Genomic DNA, 22,632 nt, shown 5'->3' on the forward strand with positions numbered 1-22,632 from the left:
GCAACCTCCACCTCCCTGGGTTCAAGCAATTCTCCTGCCTCAGCCTCCCTAGTAGCTGCGATTAGAGGTGCATACCACCATGCCCGGCTAATTTTGTATTTTTATTAGAGACAGGGTTTTGCCATGTTGGACAGGCTAGGCTCGGACTGCTGACTTCAGGTGATCCACCCTCCTTGGCCTGCCAAAGTGCTGGGATTACAGGCGTGAGCCACTGCACGCGGCCCCTCCAGCATTCTTTATTTTAGTGAAAGGAACCAAATTTACCTAGTCATTTAGGTCATCCTAGATTCTCCTTCTTTTCCTGCTTTTAGTTGGTGACTCAGTTCTTTGTATCAGTCACTACTCTATCTTCCTGCCTTATTCCAAGTCTTCATTATCTCTCATCTAGACTATTATAAAAATCTAAGCGATTCTAACCTCTCTTTCTTTATCACACCTACATACATACACATTCTTCCAATCTGTGTATCGTTAAATCTATACCTTTTATTTCATTATGTTTTGTCCATTGTTTTTATTTGAAATTCCTTTCTCTTGTAGAACTCAGGTGGTTTATATATTCTTTCAGTTTTAATAGAACGTGTGTGTGTGTGTGTGTGTGTATTTCCATTCATTTTTGGATTTGTTTTGGTGTAAAAAATTGGAAGTGACCTGAACGGATTAGTTTCCACAACAGTAGTCAGCTACTTTTCATGACATCATTTATTGACTAATTCATCTGTGTCTATTGATCTGTGATGCTTTTTTTAAGCAAATACTTGGATTGTATACATACTAGGATCTGTTAATAGAGTTTCTCTTTTGTTCAGTTGATTTTTCCCTCACACAGTTGTTATTTTCCAAGGGCGTGTGCAGATGATCTATCTTCCACTGAAAGATAAACATCTTTTATGTATATTTGCCTCTGTGTGCAAAACATGTCTTGCTTTTTGAGGTCTAGAAAAGCAGAGTGAATATTTCCAAAATGCTGTAGCTTTTATTTGGATCCCAGATCTACCACCTTATTCTTTTTTCCTCTTTCCCCTCCTGCCATATGACTACAGACACGCGTGCGCCACCCTGCCCAGCTAATTTTATTTTTTTGTGGAGACAGGGTCTCAATGTGTTGCCTAGGCTGGTCTTGAACTTCTGGTCTCAAGCAGTCCTCTGCCTTGGCCTCCGAAGGTGCTGGGATTACATGTGTGAGTTACTGTGCCTGGCCTCCTCTTACTCCTTTTTTTTTTTTTTTTTTTAGACAGAGTCTTGCTCTGTCAACTAGGCTGAAGGGCAGTGGCACGATCTCGGCTCACTGTAACCTCCACCTCCCCAGGTTCAAGTGATTCTCCTACCTCAGCCTGCTAGGTAGCTGGGATTACAGGTGTGCACACCACACCTGGCTAATTTAGTTTGTTTGTTTTGTATTTTTAGTAGAGACAGGGTTTCACCATATTGGCCAGGCTGGTCTTGAACTCCTGACCTCAAGTGATCCACCCACTTCGACCTCCCAAAATGCTGGGATTATAGGCGTGAGCCACCACACCCGACCCTCTTTACTCTTTAAATGACCTTTGATAAGCATTTTGAAGATTGTCTTATTTTGTCCAGCTCACTATTTTCAGGTGAAGCCTTTCTAACTTCTCTGAACCGTAGCTTCCTAACAGTAAAAGGAGTGTAAAGACACCTTTTCATGATGTTATGAGACACTACATAGGAAAGTGACCAGTATAATACTGGGATAGAGGAATTGTTCCGTAAATAGCTATATTTCCCCTCACTCCCACCCCTTTCTCTTACTCCAGGGAGATAGTTAATTAATCAGATTTTTCAAAAATGAAAGGCACATTCTAGATGCAGATATACCTCTAGTCTTGCTGTGAAGTTTGCTGGGATCTTTAGCATGGCTTTTAGACAACAGATTCTTTCTGGGAAGAAGTTATCTGACTCGGACCAAAGTACCCTCACCACCTCATGCTCCAAGCTGCAGTTACTTTCTGTAAAGGAATTCGTTTCTTCAATTCACCTCCTTGTTCCCCTCCCACCAGAGCTGTGCAGGAGGTGACAGGACAGCGAGGGGTCGTCATCACCCGCTCCACATTTCCCTCTTCTGGACGCTGGGGAGGACACTGGCTGGGAGACAATACAGCTGCGTGGGACCAGCTGGGGAAATCTATCATTGGTGTGTGGGCTCATTCCCAGGGGCCTATGCTGGCAGGGAGGGCACTGGAGTTTGTGCTGTTCAGCAGCACTGGTTATGTCTCTATCATCATCTCGGTGGTGGTAAAATTAACAAGAACTGAGTTCTCTCTGGGCATGGATTTTAATTTATACCCATCTTTTAATATTTTCATCATGAATGGTCCAGGGCTTTCTAATGGGGTAAGGAAAAATCAGGCCAAGGCTTCACTCTCCTCCCAAAGTGCTCCTTCATCTAACACAGCCGTGGCTTCTCCTTGCAGGCATGATGGAGTTCAGTCTCTTTGGAATACCTTATGTAAGTCACATTCAGACCATTACTAATGGCCCAGTCAGATTTTAGTGAGTCAGCGCCTCATGAAATTCCCACCTCATGCTCTCGTTGTCCATCTTCTCAGACAGGAGCAGATATCTGTGGGTTCTTTGGAGATGCTGAATATGAGATGTGTGTTCGCTGGATGCAACTGGGGGCATTTTATCCATTTTCCAGGAACCACAACAACATTGGGACAAGGGTGAGGCAGCAGTTTGTGCTCCACGTGTTGCGTACCCTCAAATCATAACTTCTTTTTAACCCCCAGGAGTATTATACTCATTTCCTGATAAAAATCAGAGAACATCACCAGAATCTTAATTTCCTGGAAAATCCACAGAGTTCAGAACTCTGGAATTATCAGTAATTTTTAGAAATATACCCTTTCTCATCTTCTGGAGAATTAGCACCCGTGAGGAAAAGTTTTTATAGTTCCCCATGTGGCTAAAATGAAAGAAGCTCCCTTTGCTTTTAAGAATATTGAATTTGTATTTTACTCAAACTCATCCAAGATATGTTGGTGCTACACAGAAACCTCTCCCTCTACACATGTAGAGGGCCAGAGCCGGACCTATTCCAGGGACTTAGGAATCAGTGATAAAGAGGAGAAAGCAAGAAATTCTAATTTTGTAGGGTGGCAGAGAAGGGGGAAAGGTTAGGCCAGGAATGAAGGGATAAGTGGCTTGTAACCTACATATTGAATAAATGCCCGTTGATTCTTTTCCGATGCCACTGGGATGGAATGAAGAAAAGGTGATCCACTATATGCTCCTTTATCCCTACAGAGACAAGATCCTGTGGCCTGGAATTCAACCTTCGAGATGTTGTCCAGAAAAGTCCTAGAGACCAGATACACCCTGCTTCCTTATCTCTATACTCTGATGCATAAAGCTCACGTTGAGGGCAGCACTGTTGTCCGACCCCTTCTCCATGAGTGAGTACAGTCTCTTTCCCCAAGCAGCAGGTTTAGGCATGTCTTGCAAATAATCCTCTGTAGCAGTCATAAGAGGATAGGTGAATTTTCCCCATTTATTTTTTAAGGTTTACGGATGACAGGACAACATGGGATATAGACCGTCAGTTCATGTTGGGTCCTGCTATCTTAATCAGCCCTGTGTTGGAAACTGTGAGTTCTTCACTGTAGATCAGAAACCCTTCAATCACATGATCTGAAATCATGGGAAAAGCATTTTAAAGATCATCTGGTTTTGTCCAGCTCACTATTTTCGGGCGAATGCCTTTCTAGAACATCTACAGGAGATCTTCTTTTTTAAAAGATCTCTCTGTTAATGAAACCTTTACTACACTGACTGATTTCTTATTTTAAAATTTTGTCATATGCTTTTTAAAAATAATTTTTTTCTGTAGTTTTGAGGAATACTTTTTCAGGATTTTTCTTAATAAAATCCCTCAAATTATTGCAATCACTAATAAAATTTTCATTTTTTGTCTTAATTCTACAGAGTGTTTTGAAAATGAAAATGAAATATTTTTATTGAAATATTCATAATGACATGTCAATTTTATGTTTCAGAGCACATTTGAGATCTCTGCTTATTTTCCGAGAGCCCGTTGGTATGACTATAGCACGGTAAGAACTAATATATTTGTGAGGAACGAGTTTGGTCTATGCAGGGTGGGGAGGTGGAGAGGTCGATAGAGCCTTCTAATTCCAAGTACATATTTTCTAAGGCAATAATTTTGACCTTTTTAGCCTTGGCAAGGCTTGTTTAAATGAAAGCATGTATAAGAGCGTAGATGAAATCTGAGCACCTACATCTCATTGAAGCTCCCCGCTCACCCTTGCCCTTACCTCTCAACTTTTCTGGAGAAACAAAGTCTAGATTTTCAGTCTTAAGCAAAAATGAAAGATTAGAGATTTTCTCTTTAGGTTTGCAGTCTTTTGCTGACGTTCTAACATGCTTCCCAGGAAAGGAAGGACTTGTAATTAAACATGCTCTCATTTAATATATTTATCGCCCATCATTTTTTGCCTGTATTCTCCTTTCTAGGGAACTAGCAGCAAATCGACAGGTCAGAGGAAAATCCTGAAGGCTCCCCTTGACCACATCAACCTTCATGTCAGAGGAGGCTACATCCTGCCCTGGCAAGAGCCTGCAATGAACACTCACTCCAGGTGAGGAGAAGAGGTGATGTCTCACAGCCTCTTGCTATACCCTAATGAGGAAGCCTTACAGGAGGCTGTTCCACCTTCACCAGGGATATGTGGATTAGAAACTAAATTGCCAAACAGCTTTACTGGTCAGATCCTGTGAGTGCTTTCTGAGTGGGAACTGGAAGAAGATGAGTTCATAAAGTTAGTCTTAGGGATATATATATATTTATATATATATAAAATATACACACACACACATTTTTTGTCTGTAGCGCTGTATCAAAGGCAAAAATTTTCCTGAAGGCAGAAAAATGTTTCTCTTTCCACACTATTAAAAAGGAATAGGGAATGTTAATGAGCTCTTTGACTTGTGATCGGACAGGGACTAGGTAGGACTGAGTCCTTGTCCTGTCCAAGGACTTAGTGCTCATTCCTAGGTCTACTTTGGTCAGCCGAGGAAAGATATGTTTGTGTGTTGTGTGTGTGTACACACACATATATAAATTACACATATACTATGTAAAAATTTATAAAATCATTGATTAAACACAACATGTCACATCAAGAAAGGCATATAAAAACATTAACAACTCAAAAGGAGAGAAGTTAACTTTCAGCCTTGTGGTGTAATGCATGGTTTATATGAAAGAGGGCTTTGAGCTGGATCTTGCATAATGAATGAGATCTGAATGTACAAAAAGGGAAAGAGAGATCCTGGTCAGATTAAAGTTCTGAAGGTGAAAAATGGGTTGGGTTTGGGAACAGTAAACTATCCAGTTTAACTGGAGCACAGATAAAGGAAGCGATAAAATAAGTAAAAGTCCAGCAGGTTAGGATCAGATCCTAGGGGATGGTGAATGCCAAGCCAACTACTTTGCGTTTTATTCTGTGGCAACCTGGAAGTTACTGAGGATTCTCTTTTCAGGGATTTTCTTCCTATGAAATTAATATTTCATTATATTACTTGTGTGTATATTTGATTTTTGGAAATTGAAGCTAAATCAAATGTTTTATTAAATTTAAATGTTTTCCATTAATTTTTAGGTGTCTTATATTTTATCTATTTTACCTGTTTTTAGAACTTTATATGCATATTTAATACATTTCTTTTATTTCTACATAAGTAATGTTTTAACACAGTCTGTTTTTTATTCTTACAACCTACAACCTAGAGAAAAATAACTCATCTTTTTTTTTGGTAGTCGACAGAATTTTATGGGATTGACTGTTGCTTTGGATGACAATGGGAAAGCTGAAGGCCAGGTGTTCTGGGATGATGGACAAAGCATTGGTGAGTATAAACTTTCCAGAGTCCCCGTACATCATTGAGAAAAATCATACCATAGAGGCTCAGCATGTAATTAGCATGAACTGAAAACCTCTCTCTGCCTATTGTCAATAAGGCAATAACATTTGGACAATTTTTCCAACTTTTGCCTGCTCATTTATATTATACTGTAGTTAGTATAGATGGGGTACAGTCCCTACCTTTGTAGGTCCAGGAACTTGCTGTTATTCAATCAGTCAGGGATGATCTATCTCTGTATAATTGTCTCACTCTTGATTTAAAAAAAATGTGGATGCAAATATCACGCTGATGGTTAATTCATTCTCAGTGGGACAGAAATATGACTCTATTATTTGGGTCAGCCATCTATACCAGGCACCCTGTTCCTCACACATAGGCCTGCTCAGGAGGCAATTTAGAGGTTAGAAAATTTCTTGGTGACTTGTAAATTGGGAATGAAGTATTGCTCAAAGGATACTTACATCAGTGAAATATTACTTTGTATGCTTCCTTTCCCCAGTTGAGGTAGAATATGTTAGTTCTACTTCAGATAAGTGAGATTTGTCATTATCATCAGAACACCCTCTAACTCAGACTTTTTACAGAAATATGGACACACTGTTACCAGCTGACTCTCACTGTTCACTACTTATTACTGTGCACCAGAACGTTCTAATCTTGCAACATACCATATTTTCTGAAATTATAGCTTATTTTTCACTTCTAATATTTCTAGAGATTCCTTCTCTTTTAGGTTCCTTCATTATAAAGATAAGAAATTCTCATTAGAGGAGTAGATATTCTTTGTAACACATGTTAAAGATAGAAAATTAGAAAAAAAATAGAAGCACTTTTGATATTTTTGCTGTACTGATTTTGGCTTTTATATTAAGAAAATGCTTAATTTTTAATATGACTGAAAACATTCTGCATATTTAATTTGTGAATCCTGTTTATTTTCCTCTAACATAATGACAGAAACGTGTGAATGTTATTATTTACTCCTTATAAATACTATTATGATGCTCAAATTCTATTGAGAGAACATGTACAGGATGGTTTTGATTTTCATTGTTATAAATAACATCCTTTTTTTTTTTCTTTTTTTTTTTTTTTTTTTTTGAGTCTCACTCTTTTGTTTAGGCTGCAGTGGCGTGATCTCAGCTCACTGCAACCTCCTCCTCCCTAATTCAAGTGATTCTCCTGGCTCAGCCTCCCTGAGTAGCTGGGATTTCAGGTGTGTGGCACAACACCCACTAATTTTTGTATTTTTAGTAGAGATGGTTTCGCCATGTTGGCCAGGCTGGTTTCGAACTCTTGGCCTCAAGCGATTCACCTGCCTCGGCCTCCCAAAGTGCTGAGATTACAGGTGTCAGCCACTGTTCCCAGCCCATAAATAACATCCTTGAGTGTTAACCATTGTTTCCATTTTAGAATATGTCCATAGAGTAGATTCCTGGAAGTGATATTAGTATCTTTTAATCACCTTTAAAAGAGTTGTGATTTATACAAATAAAATGTATCCATTTTAAGAATACAGTGAAGTTTTGACAGATGTGTACAGTTGTACAGCCACTACCACAATAAAGATGTGAAATATTTTTATAACCCCAAAAATTCCCCTTTTATAGTCAGCCTGTGGATTCATCCAACTGTGGTTTGAAAATGTAGTTAGCCTACAATAGTTGCATCTATACTGACCATGTACAGACATGTTTTTCTTGTTATTATTTTGTAAACAATACAGAATACCATGATTTATATAATGTTTACATTGGATCAGGTATTATAAGTACCCTGGAGATTATTTAAAGTACATGGGAGGATGTGTATAAATTATATGCAAATATTACACCACAAAATAACTTACATTCAAATAATAATGTCAGATTCATTTTAATGGTCAAAAAATGAAACCACTGAAATATTCATCACTGAGTACATTGGTCAACAGTCATGGAATACTACCATGGAAGACACCATGGATTATTATTATTATTCATGCAACAGCATGAATGAATGTAAAAAGCATTTTGCTAAGTTAAAGATGCTAAAAATACAAAAAATAGTACATATTGTATGATTCTATTCACATAAAATCTAGAAAATACAAATCTAATTTATAGTGACAGAAAGCAGAACAGTAGTTGCCAGATCCTGGAAGGAAGGCTCAGGAGTGGAGAGAAGCTGGCTAGAAAGAAGTACAGCTGTCCTTGGGTGTCCATAGGGGGTTGGTTCCAGGACCCCTGTGGATATCAAATTCCACAGATGCTCAAGTTCCTTATATAAAATGGTAAATTTTTATAATTTCAACTTTTAGTTTAGATACAGGAGGTACATGTGCAGAATTGTTACATGGACATATTGTATGATGCTGAGGTTTGGGGTATGGATCACATCACCCAGGCAGTGAGCATAGTAACTAATGGGTAGTTTTTCAACCCATGCCCCCCTTCCTTGTTGCCTTCTCTAATAGCCTGCAGTGTCTATTTTTCTTGTCTTTATGTCCATGTGTACTCAGTGTTTAGCTCCCACTTAAAAGTAAGAAAATGCATGATTTGGTTTTCTTTTTCTGTGTTAATTTTCTTAAGGTTGTGACCTCCAGCTGCATCCATGCTGCTGCATAAGACATGATTTCATTCTTTTTTATGGCTGTGTAGTGTTCCATGGTGTATATGTACCACTTTTTCTTTATCCAATCCTTTGTTGATAGGCACCTGTGTTGATTCCATGTCTTTGCAATTGACTAGTGCTGCGAGGAACATAAGAGTGCATGGGTCCTTTTGGTAGAATGATTTATTTTCCTTTGGGTACATACCAAGTAATGAGATTGCTGGGTTGAATGGTAGTCCTGTTTTAATTTCTTTGATAAATCTCCAGACTACTTTCCTCAGTGGCTAAACTAATTTACATTTCCACCAACAGTGTTTAAGCATTTCCTTTTCTCTGCAGCCTTGCTAGCATATGTTATTATTTGACTTTTTAATAATAGTGGGTTTGATTTGCATTTCTCTAATGATTGGTGATGATAAGCATTTTTTCATGTTTATTTGCCACTTACATGTCTTCTTTAGAGAAGTGTCTGTTCATGTCTTTTGGCTGTTTTTCAGTGGGGTTATTTGACTTTTGCTTCTTGATTTAAGTTTCTTATAAAATCTGGAAGTTAGACCTTTGTTGGATGCATAGCTTGTGAATACTCTCTCCTATTCTGTAGGTTGTCTACTCTGTTGATAGCTTTTTTCACTGTGAAGAAGCTCTTTAGTTTAATTAAGTTCAACCTGTCAATTTTTGTTTTTGTTGTAATTGCTTTTGGGGACTCAGCCAAAATTTTTTGCTAAGACCAATGTCAAGAAATCAGACAAGACACAAATAAACGGAGAGAAACATTCCATGCTCATGGATTCGAAGAATCAAAGCAATATACAGATTCAACACTATTCTTATCAAACTAGCAACATCATTTTTCACAGAATTAGAAAAAAACTATTAGAAAACTCCTATGGAACCAGAAAAAGAGCCCAAATAGCCAAAGCCATCCTAAGCAAAAGAAACAAAGACAGAGGTATCACACTACCCAACATCAAGCTACACTTGAAGGCTACAGTAACCAGAACAGCATGCATAGTACTGTTATAAAAACAGACACATAGCAATAGAACAGTATAGAAAATCCAGAAATAAAACCACATGACTACCAACCATCTGGTGTTTGACAAAGTTGACAAAAACAACCAGTGGAGAAAGACTGTATTCAATAAATGGTGCTGAGGCAACTGGCTAGCCATGTGCAGAAGAATGAAACTGAACCCTTACCTTTCACTGTATAAAAAAATTAACTAGAGACGGATTAAAGATTTAAATGTAAGACCTCAAGCTATACAAATCCTAGAAGGAAATACTCTTCATGTTCTTCTTCTTCTTTGGTTATTTTAGCTCTTTTGTATTTCACACAGGTTTTTAAATCAACTTATCAATTTTTAACAACAAGACCACCTTCTGGAATTTTGACTGGAGTTGCTTTTATTCTTAAGACCAATGTTTGAATATTTGTGATGACAATTTTTTTTCCTCTGTCTCTTTCTCTCATCTACTTACCTACTTATCTATCTATCTATCTCTATATAATTACCATTTACTTAGATCTTCTTTAATTACTCTTAGCAATGTTTTATAATTTTCGGTGTATGGATCTTGTACATATTTTGTTAAATATGTCCTAAGTATTTTAAGTTTTTGATGGTATTTTAAATAATGTTTTAAATTTATCCTAACAGTTTATGGATAATATATTATAACCCTATATTCACTTAATATGATATATGAGAGATATTTTTCAAATGGTTTTATTATCCATTTATGGGTGAAAACTTGCTAAAGAAAAAATATGAAGGAATTAAACAACTTCTCTCTTCAAAGCTCAGTTTAGTCTTTGGACTTTCTTTTTAACATAATCTGATAAGAAACTCTAGGAGAGGCATGTGGTATTCTGAAATTAAATAGATCTAGATTTGAATACTATCTCAGTAACTTTCTGGTTGTATGTCTTCTGGAAAATTACTTTCATTTTGTTGTCTCCATTTCTTCTTTATTATCTACAACATACATCTCTGTTGTAATTTTATGAGGATAAAATGATTTAACATACGTAAAACATTCCTGGCACATGAGTTCTGAATAAAATGTGTCATTTACATGTAAAGTAAATAAAACTCTATTCTAAACATTTAATATGAGATACTTTACATTAAAATTAGCATGTCTAACTTGTGAAAACAAAATGAGAATAAATAAGTAAATAAAATAAAATTAGTGTGGTTAATAAGATAATAAGACAATAAGGCACCCAAAAGTCAAAAAGAGGAGGTTGACCAGCCGTCCTGGATTTCAAAGCTGTGGCAGGACTTGAGCCTTATAAGCATAATATACTACGGTGCCAATTTTTAAATTTAAGAACTGTATTTATTAAATGCACTTTAATATTCTTGTCTCTTGGGAAAGTACATTTTTTTCTCAAATTAAGCCTTTGTGAAAGATGAACGTTTAATCAAGGGTTTGCTAGGTGAGGAAGGAATGATAATAAAAGGAGTCAGTGCCCATGATGAGACATTCAACACTTTGGTACCTCAGTGACATTCTTGCCAATGGGACTGCAGACTATTTTATGTTGTTCAGATCATGACAAGTGCTTGGTGTATATCCATTCGTCAATTGATGGACATTTGGATTGTTTCCACTTTTTGGCAATTATAGATAATGCTGCTATGAACATCTGAGTATAAGTTCTTGAATAGACACACTTTTAAAAACTCTCTCGTGTACTACACATACCTGGGAGTGAAATTTCCGGCTTATATGGTAACTCTGTGTTTAACTGTTGATGAAATATCCGGCTGTTTTCTATAGAGGCAGCACCATCGTACATCCCAATCAACAGTGCGTGAGGGTTCTGATTTATCTTCTTCCTTATCAACTTTTATTATCTATCTTTTTCATTATGATCATTGTAGTGGGCGAAAAGCTGTAGTTTATTGTGGTTTTGATGAATTTATATTTCCCTGATAACTAATGTTGTTGAACATCTTTACATGTACCTATTATTCATGTGTACATTTTCTTCAGAGAAATGATTTTTCATATGCTTTTCACATTGTAAAATGAAAGTGTCTTTATTATTGAGTCATGAACAGTCTTTATAGAATTTAGATAAAAGTCCCTCATCTGATGCATGATTTTCAAATATTCTCTCTCGTTTAGCTGGTTTCTCTTTTGAGGCATAAACTTTTTAAATTTTGATGAAGTCTAATTTATCTATTTTTTTCCATTTGTTTAATGTGCTTTTGGTGTTTTATCTAAGAAACCATTGCCCATTACAAAGTCCCGAGGATTTGCTACTAGGTTTTCTTCTAAGAGTTTTATAATTTTAGCTCTTACACTAAACTCTCTGGTTCTTGTTGAGTTAATTTTTGTATATGGTGTGAGACAGGAGTCTAACTTCTATCTTTTGTGTGTGGATTCCAGTTTTCCCAGAACCATTTGTGAAAAGACTATTATTTTCTCATTGAATTATTTTGGAATTTTTGTTAAAAATAAATAGATCATTACTGTGAGGATTTATTTCTGAATTTTCAGTTCTATTATATTAATCTACATGTCTATTCTTATGTCAGCACTGCACTGTCTTGATTACAGTGGATTTGTAGTACGTTTTAAAATCAGGAAGCATGAGCTCTTCAATTTTGTTCGTTTTCAAAAATGGGCCTTATTTTAAAGCAGGTTTTCGCAACCTCAGCAATGTTGACATTTTGGGCTAAATAATTATTTTGTGGTGGTGGCTGGGCTGGTTATTACAGCAGTTTAGCAGCATCCCTGCCCTCTCCCCACTTGATGTCAAAAGCAAAGTTATCTTCGAGATAACTACATGATCTCTAAATATTGTCAAATGTCCCCAGAGAGGCAAATTTACTGCTGGTTGAGGATCAATGTTTTAAGAGAACATAGAAAGTCCTTTGATACAGGTTTAACTGATTAGAACTAGATGAGTGATGTCATTGCAGGTTAATAACATCACAATTAGTATGCAAAATCAACCCTCTATGAGCAATATGTTTCGAAAATGTAAACAAATAAAGCCATTTCCTACTAAATTTTAACTTTCTGTTACAGTATATTTTAGTCTTAAGGTTAAAAATTAATAGTACCTGAAACTTTCAAACTTTTAAATTTTTACGGAATTTTTATCGCTTTTAAAAATCAGACAGGCTTAAAAATTCAAATTTAAACTACTAAGATACAGTGTAAGTGTAAGTGTAACTTAAATGTTCTGTTAACAGACTTGGAACCATTTATTTAACTTTTCCTCACATAAGGTGATATAATAGCTAGTTCAAGGATAATCTTAAAAAAACATGTTGACAGAATCCCATTCTTTACAATTTTTTATTAACTGCTAGAAAAGGCTGTAGTGTTTGCCCAGGTTACATTTTCTAGCCAAGACTAAATTTTAAAATATGGGTTGTATAATTGCTTCCATAAAAGTGGAGGTAATTTAGAATACGTAGAGAGTGAGTTGGTTTGGGAGAGAATATCTTGGAATACTGACAAGAGTTGGAATGTTGAGAAGGGCCAAGAACAGAACATGAAGTAAAACTGACTTTTAAGAAACAGGGAGTTATAGGAACCATATGGGAAGGAGACATAAAGTAAGAAGTATTTCAGAGGAGAGGTGTGTGGTCAAAGTGACCTAAAAATCCTGAACAATATTAGGATATATTTAGATTTTATATACTAATGTCACTGGTGACTTAGAAAGGGTCAGATTTCATGGAAAAAGGAAACACAGGCGCTGGAGTTTAGGAGATGTAAGATTGAATTATGAGTTGGGTACACAGACGTAACAGGCAAAGGCTACATTTATTTATTCATTTATTTTTATTTATTTATTTTTTTGAGATGGAATCTCGCTCTGTCTCCCAGGTTGGAGTGCAGTGGCACGATCTTGGCTCTCTGCAAGCTCCGCCTCCTGGGTTCATGCCATTCTCCCACATCAGCATGCTGAGTAGCTGAGACTACAGGCGCCCACCACCACACCTGGCTAATTTTGTTTTTGTATTTTTAGTAGAGACAAGGTTTCACCATGTTAGCCAGGATGGTCTCAATCTCCTGACCTCATGATCCACCCGCCTTGGCCTCCCAAAGTGCTGGGATTACAGGTGTGAGCCACCGTTCTCAACCCAGCAAAGGCTACCTTTTTAAGATGTATGGTAATAAAAAGGAGACGTGGTAGTAGCTTGATATAAATAGAATTAAGTAAAAGTGTTACCAGAACAGAGTACTCTGGAGCATAAATGTAGCTTGAAAAAGCAGAGAAGGTATAGGGAAGAACTGATGGAGTAAATTCTACTGAGGCAGAAGTGCTTGGAATCTGGAGCACTGTGGGAGGATGAGCTAAGAGTAGGGAGAGAAGAATGGTGAAGGTGAAGATTGGTTATGACTTCGATGACAGTGAGCAATCAATTTTAAGTACTTATTCTGCACAAGAAGAATGTTATGCGCCTTACTGCCATTAAGTGGGTACTATTATCTCCATTCAATAGATGATAAAATGTTAAGTAACTTGTCTGAGGTTGCACAACTATTAAGTGCAAGAGTTGGGATTTCAATCCATGTCTACCTGACTTGGGAGCCTAAATTCCTAACCTCCTGCCTCTGCTTTATCATCATAGTCTTTAACATCACAGCTATGTGAACTGCTATGACTACATGCTTGCTGTCTCGTACGGAATAACCAAACAGTAGTCTCCACACTTCAGCTAATCTATCCTTAGTTCAACCCAGATTCTTTCTTCTGACCTCCCCGGCAAGGTACCCATTTCTGTTTGCACATCCCCACACTAACATGCAGTGAAATAGTCTCTTAGCCACTATCTTTAGTACTCTTCAGAGAGGTGACAATCATCAGTAACTGTGACCCCACGGAGATATTTTCTGACCATGCTCAAGATTATTTGCTGCAATTGAAGCAGTTAGTAGTTGTTTATTCTTTTCTTTTCCTCGTTTGCAGATACCTATGAAAATGGAAATTATTTTTTGGCAAACTTTATAGCAGCTCAGGTAAGACTAATTTACTACTTTTTATAAATCTTTTCCCAGTTGTCTACAGATTAAACATTACAGTCAACTGTGTAAATGTAACATCCCACATCTTAATAGGAGGTTCTTCTTGCCTTTACTTTTATAATCCAGGTCTGTTGTCCTTAAAATAAGGAAGAAACAATCCTTATTTTGGCAGTTTTCCAGCATACCATCTCTATGAAAAGAAACTTGGGATTCATACAATGCTGGGGAAAAAATGGGGCCTTAAATGTATAACATGTTTCCCAAAGATGAGAAATTTACTGGCTGATAAATTTTGAAAGAAAATGCTATATAAGTTATTAATTATGCAATAATGCATGAAAGACCTCAAAACCTTAGTGGCATCTAACAATAAGCACTTACTTGGCTCATGAGCTTGCAAGGCTCAGAGGATCTGGGCCTGGTCTTGGCTGATCTTTGCCAGCTCACATACATCTCCAGTCAGTCTTGGCTCTATTGGGCTGTTTAGATGATCTTGGCTGTGTATTCACATATCTAGGGGGGCGGTCAGCTGACTCTCATATGACTTATCATGGCCTTATGGGAAGGTCTAGGCATGGCTTCTTCATAATTATGGAAGAGGGCTAAAAGAAAAAAATAAAAGTGGAGATCCCTTAGTTCTTTTTATTTTTTATTTTTTTGTATTGAGTTGACTAATTTCCCATTACCAAAGCAAAATCACATGGTCAAGCCCAGAGACAGAGGAGGGACAGAATGCCTCAACTGGAGTGGGAGGGCATTGCAAAACTGCATGGAAAGGGTATGGATTTGTAAGGGGTGAATAATTCATAACAGTGATGCAATCAATGCACCTTGCATGTTAAATGATCCCATGGATAATCTATACAATTTTAATTAGAGTATGAGGAGGATCATTCTAGGTCCAACCTGGATTCTGCTTCTCTATTTTTACCTAGTCACTTTAACCTAGGAGTAGTATAGCAGAAATCTATTTTTTTCTATAACAGTGATTCACATATTTGAAGATGTCTCTCAGTTATTCCTTTTGTCTTCTTAGAATTATACATCACCAGGCTAACTTCATAGTTCCTCTGTTTCCTGCTTATAGTGGTTTCCAGATCTGATCATTCTGTTTAGACTCCAGTTAACTTAGATTTCTTTTAAAACACCAGATTGAGGCCGGGCGCGGTGGCTCAAGCCTGTAATCCCAGCACTTTGGGAGGCCGAGGCGGGCGGATCACGAGGTCAGGAGATCGAGACCATCCTGGCTAACCCGGTAAAACCCCGTCTCTACTAAAAAATACAAAAAACTAGCCGGGCGAGGTGGCGGGCGCCTGTAGTCCCAGCTACTCGGGAGGCTGAGGCAGGAGAATGGCATGAACCCGGGAGGCGGAGCTTGCAGTGAGCTGAGATCCGGCCACTGCACTCCAGCCTGGTCAACAGAGCGAGACTCCGTCTCAAAGAAAAAAAAAAAAAAACACCAGATTGAGAGCAAGTTTTAGAGCTGTTCTATCCAGTATGATAGCCCCCTGTAGCCAAAGGAAGCCATGAGGGACAGTGCTATCCAGCCCAGATACTACACTTTTCCCACGGTCTTTGCAACCCACAGACCAGGAGATTCCCTCAGGTGCCTACACCACCAGGACCCTGGGTTTCAAGCACAAAACTGGGTGGCCATTTGGGCAGACACCAAGCTAGCTGCAGGAGTTTGTTCTTGTTTTTTTTTTTTTCATACCCCAGTGGTGCCTGGAATACCAATGAGACAGAACCATTCACCCCTGGAAAACCAGGGAGCCGAGTGGTCTTGCTCAGTGGATCCAAACCCCACAGAGCCCAGCAAGCTAAGATCCACAGGCTTGAAGTTCTCCCTGCCAGCACAGCAGTCTGAAGTCGATGTGGGAAGTTTGAGCTTGGTGGATGGAGGGGCGTCTGCCATTACTGAGGCTTGAGTAGGTGGTTTTCCCCTCATGGTGTAAACAAAGCCACCAGGAAGTTTGAACTGGGCAGAGCCCACCACAGCTCCACAAAGCCGCTGTAGCCAGACTGCCTCTCTAGATTCCTCCTCTCTAGGCAGGGCATCTCTGAAAGAAAGGCAGCAGCCCCAGTCAGGGTCTTGTAGATGAAACTCCCATCTCTCTGGGACAGAGCACCTGGGGGAAGGGGCTGCTGTGGACACAGCTTCAGCAGACTTAAACCTTCCTGCCTGCCAGCTCTGAAGAGAACAGTGGATCTCCCAGCACAGTGCTGGAGCTCTGCTAAGGGACAGATTGCCTTCTCAAGGAGGTCCCTGACCCCCATGCCTCCTGACAGGGAGACACTTCCTAGCAGGGGTCAACAGACACCTCATACAGGAGAACTCCAGCTGGCATCTGGTAGGTGCCTCTCTGGGATGAAACTTCCAGAAGAAGGAGCAGGCAGCAATCTTAACCATTCTGCAGTCTCTGCTGGTGATACCCAGGCAAACAGGGTCTGGAGTGGACCTCCAGCAAACTCCAGCAGACCTGCAGAAGAGGGGCCCGACTGCTAGAAGGAAAACTAACAAGCAGAAAGCAATAGTATCAACATCAACAAAAAGGATGACCATGCAAAAAAATCGATCCGAAGGTCACCAACAGCAAAGATCAAAGGTAGATAAATCCACGAAGATGAGGAAAAACCAGCTCAAAAAGCCTGAAAATTCCAAAAACCATAATGCCCCTTCTCCAAAGGATCACAACTCCTTGCCAGCAAGGGAACAAAACTGGGGAGAGAATGAATTTGACAAATTGACAGAAATAGGCTTCAGAAGGTGGGTAATAACAAACTCCTCTGAGCTAAAGGAGCGTGTTCTCACTCAATGCAAGGAAGCTAAGAACCTTGATAAAAGGTTAGAGGAATTGCTAACTAGAATAACCAGTTTAGAGAAGAACCTAAATTACCTAATGGGGCTGAAAAATATAGCACGAGAACTTCATGAAGCATACACAAGCATACACAAGTATCAATCACTGAATAGATCAAGCAAAAGAAAGGATATCAGAGATTGAAGATCAACTTAATGAAATAAAGTGTGAAGACAAAATTAGAGAAAAAAGAATGAAAAGGAACAAATAAAGCCTCCAAGAAATACGGGACTATGTGAAAAGACCAAACCTATGTTTGATTGGTGTAGCTGAAAGTGACGAGGAGAATGGAACCAAGTTGGAAAACACACTTCAGGATATTATCCAGGAGAACTTTTCCAACCTCACAAGACAGGCCAACATTCAAATTCAGGAAATACAGAGAACACCACAAAAAATATTCCTTGAGAAGAGCAACCCCACGACACATAATTGTCAGATTCATGAAGGTTGAAATGAAGGAAAAAATTAAGGTCAACTAGAAAGATTGGATTGCCCGTAAAGGGAAGCCCATCAGACTAACAGCAGATCTCTTTGCAGAAACCTCACAAGCCAGAAGAGAATGGGGGCCAATATTCCACATTCTTAAAGAAAAGAATTTTCAACCCAGAATTTCAAATCCAGCCAAACTAAGCTTCATAAGTGAAGGAGAAATAAAATCCTTTACAGACAAGCAAATGCTGAGGGATTTTGTCACCACCAGGCCTGCCTTACAAGAGCTCCTGAAGGAAGCACTACATATGGAAAAGAAAAAACCACTACCAGACCATTGACACTATGAAGAAACTGCATCAACTAATGGGCAAAATAATAATAATAAACTGATAGAAGACAAGTAAATTTAGGTTTGTTAATATTTTAATATGGACCATAGTCTATCAACAATATGTTATTTTTTTGGACTACTCACTTCATTTTCCAGAGCTTCAGTTTCCTTATCTCTAAGATAACAATAATGATATTTTCTTTTCAAAATGGTTATAAGAATACTTAAAATATAGGGAAAATAACTTTCATAATGCTGGTACAATAAACTTATTTTTGGCATTACCAAATTTATTATAGCAGATACTCAAGAAGTATGTCTTCATGAAGTGTGTAGAGAGTAGAGTTATAATAACCAGAGGCCAGGAAGGGGTGGGAGCCATAAAGAAAGGTTGGTTAGTGGGAACAAAGAAACAGTTAAATAGCAGGAGTGAGTTCTTGTGTTTGGTAATGTAGTAGGGTGATGATAGTTAACAACAATTTATTGTAAATTTCAAAATAGCTAGAAGAAAAGATTTGAAATGTTTCCAACGCAAAGAAATGATGAATATGGCTGGGCATGGTGGCTCCGGCCCATAATCCCAGCACTTTCGGAGGCTGAGGTGGGTGGATCATGAGGTCAGGGATTGGAGACCAGCCTGGCCAACATAGTGAAACCCCATCTCTATTAAAAATACAAAAATTAGCCAGGTGTGGTGGCATGCACCTATAGTCCCAGCTGCTTGGGAGGCTGAGGCAGGAGAATCGCTTGAACCCAGGAGGCGGAGGTTGCAGTAAATCCAGACCACATCACTGCACTGCAGCCTGGGTGACAGAGTAAGACTCCATCTCAAAAAAAACCAACAAACAAAGAAATGATGAATATTTGAGATAATGGATACCCTAAATACCCTGATTTGATCACTATACATTGTATGCATGTATCAAAATATCACATGTTCTCCATAAATATGTATAATTATTATGTATCAATAAAAATGTAAATACATAAATAGAAATAGCAAACTGATAGAGGAAAAGTAAATTTAGGTTTGTTAATATTTTAATATGGATCATAGTCTATCAACAATATGTTATTTTTTTTCTCTTTATGAACTCTTTATAGAACATCCTGCAAATCCAGACCATACACAATAAGTATTTGAGTGACTCGAATCCACTGAAAGTTGGATATATTAGAATCTGGGGTGTGAACTCTACTTATGTGACACAAGTCAGTTTCACCTATGACAACTGGCAATTTATGGAGACAAATTTCATGAGTGACCCTTATAATCAGGTAGGTCTGAAAGGAATATTAGCATATCATAAGTAAATTTTATCATTCTGCAAAATCATTACCAATAATTTTGCTAACAATTAAATTATTATCATTGTTATATTCTTGTGTATTAGAAGGTTATAAATATGTACAATAGATATGTTCCTGAAAAGTTGCAAATGTTGAATTGTACTGTAAAATGTGCAACATTAATGGTCTTTCTGGTACAGCCTAGGGGTCATCGATCACTGGCCTGATGAGATCCTCTCCATGTATTTACCAAAGAGACTGTGCTGTGTTTTGATAGATTAGTCTTCCACATTAGCAAAATAAAACTTATTTCTGCTGCAAAGGCTAAAACAAAGGTGATTCCCTCCCTAAAGCTGTTGAAGGTTTCCCCCATGCTTCCTGCAGTTATTCATGTCCCTGACCAAACTGATGGATCTTACAGGTGGATGAAAATTGGCAGTAAACTGTGGTAATCATCAAATGAATACATCCCACCTGTGGCATAAGATAAAAGGTTGATAAAACAGGGGGACATAAATAGCAGGCCCTACTGGAGGATTCTAGAATCAACTAAAACAGAATTTTGGAAGATGGAATGCCAATAGTTACCAAAGGCAACCACAAAGAAAAAGGTATCTCAATTTTAGAACATAAGACATCATAAATACAGAACCAGCAACCCGTAGGGGATGGTTTAGAAAAGTGAAAATGGATAACCATAGTTCTTGTGTTCTAAAAACTGAAATGGGTGCCCTGATGGTATTTGGACTTCAGAAAATGGCCCCTCTGAGCACTCAAATAGATCTTCTCCCTCTAGCCTCTTCTGGGTATTTACCTTGAAGCATTTTACCTGGATGATTGAGTTCAAGACCACTTTTTGCAAGTAATTGCTTCCAGTTAAGATTGTGCACAAAATCCTTGAATACCTTCTTTTTGAGGTATTTGAGAAAACTCTGTGGCATATCTGATGCCTAGTATGTGCCAGACACTATACTGTCTGGAGTGAGGAAAACATGAAACCAGCTTGCTGTCAAGAGGACTAAAACCCAATGGCAAAACAAAGAGATTTTAATAAATGTTGGTTTTAATCACAGCTACAAATATTTGTAAACAATAAGGTTCTGACTAAATGAAGTGAAAAGAAAAGATTTCCAGCATAGGGATTATGCACACAGAGCATCTCCCTGTAATATCTGACCAAAATCAATGTGACCTAACCTAAAAAGGAATGTTTATATCCTATTACTGGATATAAACATTTTTTGTTAAGTTATGATTTAAGAGGTGACCTACATGTGAGGTTTAAGTTCCAAAATACCCATTTATATCTCTTCTTTTCTGGCAGACACTAACTATTCAATTGACTGACAAGAGTATCAACCTGGAAAAGTTAACTGAGGTTACTTGGATTGATGGTGATCCTGTACTTCCCACTCCAACTAAGACAAGCACCATCCCAATGAGTTCTCCTCCTTCTCCATCTACTACCAATGCCACCAGCTCTGAGACAATCACCAGTTCTGCCAGTGCAAATACTACCACTGGCACTACTGCTACTATTCCCATCACAACCACATCTTTCCCAACAAGTACTATTGGTGTTACAACTAATGCTACTGTTCCCAATACAACTGCCCCTTTCCCAACAAATGCTACTGCTAGCACTAATGCTACTGTTCCTATCACAACCACACCTTTGGCAACAAATACTATTGGTGTTACAACTAATGCTATTGTTCCCGATACGACTGTCCCTTTCCCAACAAATATTACTACTGCTAGCACCAATGTTACTGTTACTGTTCCTATCACAACCACACCTTTTGCAACAAGTACTACTGGTGTTACAACTAGTACTACTGTTCCTGATACATCTGCTCCTTTCCCTTTCCCTACAAGTACTACTACTGCTAGCACTAATACTACTGTTCCCATTACAACCACACCTTTCCCAACAAGTACTATTGGTGTTACAACTAATGCTACTGTTCCCAATACAACTGCCCCTTTCCCGACAAATATTACTGCTAGCACTAATGCTACTGTTCCTATCACAACCACACCCTTGGCAACAAGTACTATTGGTGTTACAACTAATGCTACTGTTCCCGATACAACTGTCCCTTTCCTGACAAATATTACTACTGCTAGCACTAATGCCACTGTTCCTATCACAACCACACCTTTTGCAACAAGTATTACTGGTGTTACAACTAGTACTACTGTTCCTGATACAGCTGCTCCTTTCCCTACAAGTACTACTACTGCTAGCACTAATGCTACTATTCCTATCACAACCACACCTTTTCCAACAAGTACTATTGGTGTTACAACTAATGCTACTGTTCCCGATACTACTGCCCCTTTCCCAACAAATATTACTACTGCTAGCACCAATGCTACTGTTCCTATCACAACCACACCTTTGGCAACAAGTACTACTGGTGTTACAACTAGTACTACTGTTCCTGATATATCTGCTCCTTTCCCTTTCCCTACAAGTACTACTACTGCTAACACTAATACTACTGTTCCCATCACAACCACACCTTTCCCAACAAGTACTATTGGTGTTACAACTAATGCTACTGTTCCCAATACAACTGCCCCTTTCCTGACAAATACTACTGCTAGCACTAATGCTACTGTTCCTATCATAACCACACCTTTGGCAACAAGTACTGCTGGTGTTACAACTAGTACTACTGTTCCTGATACATCTGCTCCTTTCCCTTTCCCTACAAGTACTACTACTGCTAGCACTAGTACTACTGTTCCCATCACAACCACACCTTTCCCAACAAGTACTATTGGTGACAACTAGTACTACTGTTCCTGATACATCTGCTCCTTTCCCTTTCCCTACAAGTACTACTACTGCTAGCACTAGTACTACTGTTCCCATCACAACCACACTTTTCCCAACAAGTACTATGGGTGTTACAACTAATGCTACTGTTCCCGATACAACTGTCCCTTTCCCAACAAATATTACTACTACTAGCACTAATGCTACTGTTCCTATCACAACCACACCTTTCCCAACAAGTACTATTGGTGTTACAACTAGTATTACTGTTCCTGATACAACTGCTCTTTTCCCTACAAGTACTACTACTGCTAGCACTAATGCTATTATTCCTATCACAACCACACCTTTTCCAACAAGTACTATTGGTGTTACAACTAATGCTACTGTTCCCGATACTACTGCCCCTTTCCCAACAAATA

The 22,632-nt window shown here is 38.4% G+C and overlaps 1 protein-coding gene across 1 annotated transcript in view; it reads left to right on the forward strand.

Annotated features, from left to right (window-relative positions):
• MGAM2 (maltase-glucoamylase 2 (putative)) overlaps positions 1–22,632 on the forward strand; it is a 117,549-nt gene that overhangs the window by 92,721 nt on the left and 2,196 nt on the right. Inside the window, exons 37-48 of the mRNA XM_011941323.1 lie at positions 2,022–2,155; positions 2,436–2,470; positions 2,571–2,687; positions 3,271–3,419; positions 3,527–3,611; positions 4,020–4,076; positions 4,498–4,622; positions 5,804–5,892; positions 14,450–14,499; positions 19,237–19,410; positions 20,747–20,984; positions 21,231–21,815. Of these exons, the coding sequence (XP_011796713.1) occupies positions 2,022–2,155; positions 2,436–2,470; positions 2,571–2,687; positions 3,271–3,419; positions 3,527–3,611; positions 4,020–4,076; positions 4,498–4,622; positions 5,804–5,892; positions 14,450–14,499; positions 19,237–19,410; positions 20,747–20,984; positions 21,231–21,815 (1,838 nt within the window). The remainder of the gene's footprint in view (positions 1–2,021; positions 2,156–2,435; positions 2,471–2,570; positions 2,688–3,270; positions 3,420–3,526; positions 3,612–4,019; positions 4,077–4,497; positions 4,623–5,803; positions 5,893–14,449; positions 14,500–19,236; positions 19,411–20,746; positions 20,985–21,230; positions 21,816–22,632) is intronic.

This window comes from Colobus angolensis, unplaced genomic scaffold (genome assembly GCF_000951035.1).
Source record: "Colobus angolensis palliatus isolate OR3802 unplaced genomic scaffold, Cang.pa_1.0 Scaffold2, whole genome shotgun sequence".
Taxonomy (NCBI): Eukaryota; Metazoa; Chordata; class Mammalia; order Primates; family Cercopithecidae; genus Colobus; species Colobus angolensis.